Consider the following 9,018-nt stretch of genomic DNA (forward strand, 5'->3'; position numbering starts at 1 on the left):
GAGAATTTATACACACACAATAGAATTGTATTCAACTGTAAAGACTTAAGAGTGAAATTATGACAGTTGGAAGTAAACTTAAAATTAAAAGTAGTAAAATTAAAGTAGGGTAAATTGTCTCCTCTTCCATTGATTGCCCTTTTCATAGTCACTGGTCAGTTCTACACAGAGTGGAGAGCTAAGAAGAGTAGTATCAGAGGTAGACACAGGCTGTTTGGTGTTGTGTTGTTATGGGGTTGTTTTGGTCATTCTGTTTTGTGTTTGTGAGTTGGTTTTGGCTTGATTTTGTTTGTTTTTGTCTTTTGTTTTTTGTTTTGGTCTCATCTTTGCCTGGCCTGGAACAATGTAAACTGGGCTGCCTTAAAAGACAAGATCTGCTGCCTTTGGCTCCCAAGTGCTGGGATAAAAGGTGTGCACCACTAAAGTCTTAGTGCCCAGTGTGGAAAAGAGGCGTTTACGTTCTCTTAAAAGAGAGGAGTTGGCAATAATACCCTTGCTTAAAGTCTCAAAGAAACTCACTCACCCCCAGAAGGCACGCTGGACGGGAAGAATGAGCCGTAGCCCAGGGTACAGGGGAAGCTGGCCAGTCTGCCTGAGCTCCAAGTGGAACTCAGTCACCCCGAAGGCAGTGAAGCCTGTGTTCACCCTGCTAGAACTTAGAAGAGCTCTGACTTCCTTTTTCATCTGCATGACTGAGAAACCCTTCAAACCGGAAATTTTTCATGTAACTGTTGTCTCTGAGTGTGTTGCAGAAGCAAATGTGAAGCCACAGACAGAATACTCCAGTGTAATTTAGACTCTTTCCAAGTATACAGGAGGACAGAGTAGGAACAGCCTTTGTAGAAACTATGAATTGTAATATAATCAGGTGATTGACACTGGAGGCAGGGGTCTCATGTAAATGAGACCATAAACTAGATGAGACAGTGGTTTTATTCTATTGCTGTTAGAGTCATTCACATGGGTGGTCATCCTTTCAAACCCATCTACCACCTCAGCTGCTGATCCTGTTTCCCCAGAACAGGAACAACTAACACACCCTTAACCCACCTGTTTTCAGGTCTTAAATCGAATCCCCAGAAGGAGGACTCAGCTGATGAGCAGAGAAGTTCTGAAGAAGATTCTCATGCAGATGGACTCAAAAGAAACATCATCCCCATGATTACTGCCAATAAGTATGGATCGAGGTCAGAAAGGCAGTGGGCCAACCACCTGGAAAGGGAGAGAGGGACAAAAGCCTCTCTTCAAGACACAGGTTCCAGGAAAGGGGCAGAACCAGCGTCTACTAGGCCTGCCCCAGGAGAGAAACGTTACATATGTGCAGAGTGTGGGAAGGCCTTTAGCAATAGCTCAAACCTCACTAAACACCGGAGAACACACACTGGGGAGAAGCCTTATGTGTGTACAAAGTGTGGGAAGGCTTTCAGCCACAGCTCCAACCTTACCCTTCATTACCGAACACACCTGGTGGACCGGCCCTATGACTGTAAGTGTGGGAAAGCCTTTGGGCAGAGCTCAGACCTCCTTAAACATCAGAGGATGCACACGGAAGAGGCGCCCTATCAGTGTAAAGACTGTGGGAAAGCCTTCAGTGGGAAGGGCAGCCTCATCCGACACTATCGCATCCACACAGGGGAGAAGCCCTATCAGTGTAATGAGTGTGGAAAGAGTTTTAGTCAGCACGCAGGTCTCAGTTCCCATCAGCGCCTGCACACAGGGGAGAAACCCTATAAGTGTAAGGAGTGTGGCAAAGCCTTCAACCATAGTTCAAATTTTAATAAGCATCACAGGATCCATACTGGCGAAAAACCCTATTGGTGTAACCACTGTGGGAAAACCTTCTGTAGCAAGTCAAATCTTTCCAAGCATCAGAGAGTCCACACTGGAGAGGGAGAAGTACAGTAACTGTCTATTCTGTCTGTTATCATTGTTGTAAACGTTAGAATGTGAATGCTAGGAAGAAGCTCTAATGCATTTGATGTTTGATAGTAGGTTTTGCTCTAGTCATCAAGGGGTGCCTTGGAGGGAGAGCTCCACAGTGATAGAGCAGACAGGAGGTCTACAAAGCAGCAGGGAGCTCCACACTGGTCACCTCGACCAGCGGGGTCCCTCCTCACACTCCAGGCCCCAGTGTACTGTGTGTCCAGTATAGTTAAGGAAGAAACATTGAATTTGTTTAACTGTTTTAACGTGTATTCCACAGTTGTAGTTTGTAAAGAATTGAGCCACCTTGAACAGTCTGATTCAGAATAAACGTATAGCATCATGTAATGCCTCAGGACTATTATTGTGATAAATAATGTTATGGACTTTTTAAAAATATTTTATTGGGTGAGTAGGTGATGTGTATATGTCCTGGCAAAAGGCCAGAGGACAACTTTCTTCCACCCCCAAAATTTAAAGTTTTAAAGATTGAGATACTCTAGCAGGGCAGTGGTGGCGCACACCTGTAATCCCAGCACTTGGGAGGCAGAGGCAAGCAGATTTCTGAGTTTGAGGCCAGCCTGGTCTACAGAGTTCCAGGGCAGCCAGGGCTACACAGAGAAACCCTGTTTCGAGAAACCAAAAAAAAAAAAAAAAAAAAAAAAGGAATAGTATGTGTTCTTAACTACCGAGCTGCCATCTCTCCAACCCTGACAGTATTACATTCTGACTTCTTCGTTATTTGCTGCTGGTGGTAGTGGTGGTGAAGGTACTGATGATGATTTGAGACACGATCTATGCAGCTCCAGTTGACCTGGAACTTATTTTGTAAATCATAGCTTTGAACCATAGCTAGCTTTGAACTCGATCCTCCTGCCTCTGCGTCTTGAATTCTGAGAGATTAAAGGTGTGTACCACCACGCCCTGTCCAACATTACTTTGTTCTTAGGATTGCATTTTTAATTATGTGTGTGTATCCGTGTGCACATGAGAGCAGGTGCTTATGGAAGCCAAAGGTGTGGGATCCCCTGGAAATGGTGTTAATAGGCAGTTATTAGCTGCCCTGCCTGATGTAGAGTCTGGGAACCAAACTTGGGTCTTCTGTCAAGAGCAGCACGTGTTCTTGACCACTGAGTCATCTCCTCGGCCTTCACTTTTCTCTAATAGCCTTTCACCTTGTGACTCCTGGTATGTAGGCTAGGTCATGCCACCAGGCTGTGGTACTTAGCCCTCCTTCCCCCGGAAGTCTGTAGTATTCCCTTTGTCCTACAGAACTGAAGGCTCTATTCACTCCCACCCTTCTGTGGCAGGATTTTCCCTGTCCAATTAATTTAGGTATTAGTGCAGCAGGAGGCCTGTGATTGCACAGGGAGAAGAGAGGCTGTGCTAAGAGTTGCAGAGACAAAGAATGACACAGGAGAAAGGAGAAGGAAGCAAGATGGAAGACAGGACGATTCAGATTCCGCATGGTTTTAAAAAGCCACAGGTAGATATAATATCTTATAGGGATAGAATAATTGGGGTAACTTGTCTAATCTAGGTAGGCAGCTTGTACATTTGGCCCTGAATTTATTGTGTGGGCATCTTGTGTACTGAGAATTTATTGATACATAAATCTGACTAATTATAAGCTTCTAGAGTTTTGATTTTGCCGGGTTACTGGGAATTGTGCTAGCTAACCGCAAGGTCCTGGCAGCAACCGCCCAGAGAACTTGGCGAGTCAGAGAGTCTGTTGAGGAGAGAACGCGTGGCTGGGGCCATGTGGCCTGCCAGTGCCTGCTGTAGCAGGGAACTTGCTGTTCTTTCTGTTATTTCCCACAATGCCCCCCTCTACCCATACCACGGCCACCTCTCCTGATAAGGCTCTTCTGAAGGAGAGCTCCCAGCTTCCATTTCCTGAACTTGGCAGGTTTGACTTCTGAATCGAGGAGCAGGTTAAGCCATGCACACGAAGTCATGTACCAGCCAAGTAAGGGAGTGGACACTGAAGATAAAAACTAGCTTTTTCTTCCTGGTTCAGTAACTTGGGGGACGTGCATTGGGTGTCCTCCCTGACTTAAACTCAGTACACTGAATGATGACCTTTCTTGCTTGTACTTCTTGATAAAAAAGGACCACAGAGGAATTGGACTTCAAGCCGTGTGTGTGTGTGTGTGTGTGTGTGTGTGTGTGTGTGTGTGTGTGTGTATACAATAAATACTAGCCAAAAGAAGCTGTTGCAGGTCTAATACCTCACGAAATGATCAGAAGACAATGTCAAAGACAAAGTCAGCACACTAGGGAAATGCTAGTTTTAGAGCAGCGCATACCTAGCAGGCTGGCCTCAAAAGATAAGCAATACATGGTAAAGGAGTTGACTCTGGGCAAAAACAATCACTGTACAACTCTGACAGCCAGAACCCTGTGTAAAGAGTCCAATGAATAGCACCCATCTGTAATCTCAGCATCTATCCATACTACAGCAAGACCAGAGAAGGAGACAATGTGTCTAGAAGCTCACATGCAAGCTAGCTTAGAGCAGAAACAGAAGAGAAGCTCACCTTGGGGTGGGGGATGGGCACTGGGGTCTCAACAAGGTGGCAAGAACTGACTTCCGAAGTATGTCCTCTGACCTCCACACCTATCCCTTCACTTACGCGCACACATACAGAACAGTATATCTTTAGAAGTTAGAGAGATGGGCAGAAGGCCAGGGCAGTAGCTCTAACCCACAGTGTGACAATGTGAATTCAATTACTGGGACTCACATGACAGGAGAAAACTGACTCTTGAAAGCTATACTGTGACCTCCACATAGGATATATGTGTTCCCAACATACAATAATTTAAAAAATAAAAATAAAGATCCTGGATGGCTAAAGGGTTAAGACCACTCCTTGCTTTTTCAGAGAACCTGAGTTAGGTTCCTAACACTCATACAGCATGTAAGTCCAGGTCTAGGGGATCTGACGCCCCCTTGTGGCCTAAATGGACACCTGCGAGCATGAGCTGTAGTGCACACCTACAGACACATACATATACATATATAATAAAAAATTAGCTGGGGTGGTGGCGCATGCCTTTAATCCCAGCACTTGGGAGGCAGAGGCAGGCAAATTTCTGAGTTTGAGGCCAGCCTGGTCTACAAAGTTAGTTCCAGGACAGCCAGGGCTACACAGAGAAACCCTGTCTCGAAGAAGAAGAAAACAACAACAACAACAACAACAACAAAAAATTAAAAATTAACTAAGACTAACAAATTTGTAATCGTGGTAGGATGTGTTACACTTTTTGTAGAAACTGAATAATAAACATTATATAATACAGATAAAATTCACAAGCTAATGCCTGCCTAGGTTATTAAAGTCCATCTTCCTTGGCAGTACCTTACATAGCCCAAGCTAGCCTTGATCTTACTGTGTTCAAAGGTGACTAAAGTTCTTGCCTTTGGCTCCCAAGTGCTGGAATTACAGGCATGAACCACCAGACCTAGTTTATGTTAGAGACAGACAAGCCTGGTGTCATGGTTGCAAGGCAAGCATTTTGTGAACTGAAGTAGAGCCCCAGCTCTTCCTGTAAGTGCGTATGTGCGTCTGAGGAAGGGTCTGCACTTGTCAAGCAGTCAGAGCACAGCTTCTGAGTCAATTCCAGCCGTCCAGCTTACACTAAGGCAGGGTCTCTCTATTCCAGACTGTGAGCTTCCAGGCGGTTCTCCCTGTCATCACCGCCTTACTTGCCATGAGACTATTGGGGTCCCAAATGTACACTGCTTCATGCACCTTTTACACAGGTTCATGGAACTAAACTTAAAGTCAGAACCCCACGGCAAGTGCCTTTACCCACTCCGTGGCCCCCGTTCTTAATACGTAATTTTGGTGGTGGGAGTCAAACCCAGAGTCATACACTATTTCTTCCCAACAATGAAAGTAATACATAGTTGTTGTAGGATAGTATTAAAGACCAAGGGGGAAATTACCCCAGCGCGATGACTGGGTCGGACACATAGAACCCTAGTTTCATGGTTGCAGGGGAGGCATTCTCGGGGGAAGTATGAGGACACACACTGTCATGCAGTAGCTGCAGAGCCACCTTGGGGGCCATTATTAACTTGGTAGGAATGGAGGCTGGTGTGTGCACTAAGTTGGAAAGACTTCACAGAAAATGTGAGGTGGGAGTGACAGAGCCATGGCTCAGGTGATAGGAGTGCCTGCCTAGCAATCACAGGACCTAGCAATGCCTGCCCAGGCGGGGCAGGCAGGGGATAGGTTCAAGGTCATCTTCCACACAATTCAAGGCCAGTCCATTCCAGAAATCCTGTTTCAACACTAAGGGGCTGGTGAAAGCTCTACATCTTGGTAGAAGCCTCCTTGCCTAGCATTCATGAGGCTGGTTCAGTCCCATAGACAAAATAAACGTACGGTGAGGCTCTCACTGGAATAGGTAGGTAAAATGGGAGGACACCCAGGAAGAAGCATTACAAGGTGTTCTTGTAACTACGGTGCTTTGGCATCATCAAAGCAATGTGGAGGGGAGGGCTGGGAGGGAGAGAGGCTGTGAGGAAGTGAGAAGGGGGCTAAGAGTAAGAACAGGGAAGTAGAGCTGGGGGGGCGTGGCACATGCCTTGAGTCCCAGGATGTGGGAGGTGGAGGCAGAGGCAGGCCTATCATCTCTTGAGTTCGAGGCCAATCTGCTCTACAAAGGACAGCCAGGGCTACACAGAGGAGAAAAAGGAGCAGGGAAGTAGGCAGGACTGAGAAGTGAAGAAAAGTAAACAGTGCTATGATGTGATAAAGAATTTACACTTCTGAGCAGTAAGGCGCTCACTCAGCAGGTGAAGGCACTTATTTCCAAATTATAGCAACCTCAGTTTGGTCCCTCAGACCAAGACTTCTGAAACTTGTCCTCTAGCTTCTAAATGGGACCTCCCATCACACACACACACACACACACACAAAAGAAAGTTAAAGTAATTTGTGCTTTTCTTCCAGGGAAAGAGACACAGAAATACTCTGACATACTGCCATCCAGTTCATACACAATGACAATGAGTGTGAAAACTCCCCATGGGCTCATGTGTTGCAATGTTTGGTGGTCTCTTGGTGGGGCTACGTGGAGAAGGTAAAACCTAGCTGGAGGGAATGGGTGGTAGGGGCCATCCCTAGAAGATACCTAGTCCCCGACCCCTTTTTGGTCTTTTTCCTGGTTGCCACGAAGCAAACAGCCTTCTCCACACACTCCCACCACCATGATGTTCAGCCTCGATTGGTTTCTGGCCACATTGAGAAGGTAACTGGGTTTGTTGAGGACATCAGCTGTGGATCTGTGGTTTGTTTAGGCAAAGGACATCTTTTGTTTTACTGTTTATTCAAATCTTAGATTCCAACATCACAAAGATCACCAGGACTAACATTAACTCCACTCAGTAAATGGTATCTCCTACCACCTCCCTGGAAGCCTGAAGTCACTGACGTCAAGGAGAGCCGGAAGCAGATACACAAGTCCAATTCTTAAAAGGTATTTCAACTTTTAAAATTTATTTGTGTGTGCACCACATGTGTGCAGGTACCAACAGAGTCCAGAAGAGGACTTCAAATCCCCTGCAGCTAGAGTTAGAGGTGACTGTAAACTGCCCAACAGTGGATACTGGGAACCAAACTCAAGTCCTGTGGAAGAACAGCAAGTACTCTTAATCACTGAGTCATATCTCAGTCAACAACACACACACACACACACACACACACACACACACACACACACACGGATTTCTGTTCTTAGAGTGTCACAGGTAGAATGAATTGTGTACTGACCATAGACAAGAGGAAATACTTTGAATGTCTTATACTTCAAGTTAAAGTCTAAAACAGCCCCAGCTATAAAACCAACAGGATTCTAAAATGTCTGACCTCAACTGTTAAGTTCCACACCTGGAGATGTAATGTCAATTCATTGTGTAATACTCAATTTGTACAATAAATGAATAACCCAGAAAAGGGGGACAGTGTGTACTATAATCTGTGAAACTGTGACCCAAGATTAATGCTTACCCACAGATAATGTTTTATCAATGTCAATTTTTTGGTCATGGCAATAATACAGTAACTAATATATGTAGGTAGGTAGGTATGGAGAAAGGAGACTCAGAGATTCACTATGATGTTGGAACCAAATGAAAATATGGAAGAAGGCATGGATCAGATGTTGACTGAGAAGCTGTAGGGATGAGGAGTCATAATACATTTTGAATAACTCCCATGTTTGCAGCCTGTCTCAATGGGCAGTTGGTCCTAACTGTCATTCCCAGGCTGGCTAGGTGGCTCATCAGTTGAATATGAGTGAGAAGGGCTCCCAAAGGCTCATATACTTGCATACTTAGTCCCCAGTGACTTGTCTGGGAAGGATTAGGTGTGGCCCTGTTGGAGGTGTATCACTGGAAATGGGCTTTGAAGTTTCAAAAGCCCACGCCAGGATCAGTCTCTCCTTTCTCTCTGTCTGTGTCTGTTCTCTGTCTCTGCTCAACCCTCCCCTAACCCCCCCCCCACCTCCCTCTTTGGCTGCTGCCTGTACAAAGCTCTCAGCTACTGCTCCACTGCTATGCCTGTCTGTTTCCTGCCATGATGGTTAGGGTCTAACTCTCTAAAACTATTAGTAAGGCCCCAATTAAGTGCTTTCTTTTATAGCAGTTGCTTTGGCCATGGTGTCTCCTTACAGCAATAGAACAATTACTAAAATACTGTTCTTCTGCAAGATTCAAGTTTAGCATTTGGGAACCCATGTGAGATAGTTTACAACTGCCTGTAACTCCAGCTCCATGGGATTGAGTGCCCCTGTACAGCTTCATCGAGCCTATAATTCAGAAAGTAAATAAAAATCAAATCTTAAGGAAAAGCAAAATAATTGTTATTTTACCACAAACTATCCTGGTGGTTTTGTGTGGATAGTCTACACAGTTTCTGATTCCTCACTGACATTTTAAATAATGCACCTAGCAGAAATCTATGGTTTATTGGGAAGGGGGTAATGTAGCCCTGATTAGCTACAAGCACTTGTAACTGAGGATAACCTTGAACTGCTGACATTCCTAATTCTTACTAATTAAGCCATGCCCAATTTACAGTG

The 9,018-nt window shown here is 45.1% G+C and overlaps 1 protein-coding gene across 3 annotated transcripts in view; it reads left to right on the forward strand.

The window, feature by feature from the left end:
• The window catches only part of Zkscan1 (zinc finger with KRAB and SCAN domains 1), a 43,514-nt gene extending 41,248 nt beyond the window's left edge, over positions 1-2,266 (forward strand). For 2 of the 3 annotated variants that reach the window (XM_052167478.1, XM_052167479.1), the window contains exon 4: positions 1,061-2,266. In XM_052167478.1, coding sequence (XP_052023438.1) covers positions 1,061-1,905 — 845 coding nt within the window. In that variant the 3' untranslated portion in view covers positions 1,906-2,266. The remainder of the gene's footprint in view (positions 1-1,060) is intronic. The other variant, XM_052167480.1, reaches the window with a different exon arrangement.
• The last annotated feature ends 6,752 nt before the right edge of the window (positions 2,267-9,018 follow it).

The sequence above is a fragment of the Apodemus sylvaticus genome, chromosome 22 (assembly GCF_947179515.1).
Source record: "Apodemus sylvaticus chromosome 22, mApoSyl1.1, whole genome shotgun sequence".
Lineage (NCBI taxonomy): Eukaryota > Metazoa > Chordata > Mammalia > Rodentia > Muridae > Apodemus > Apodemus sylvaticus.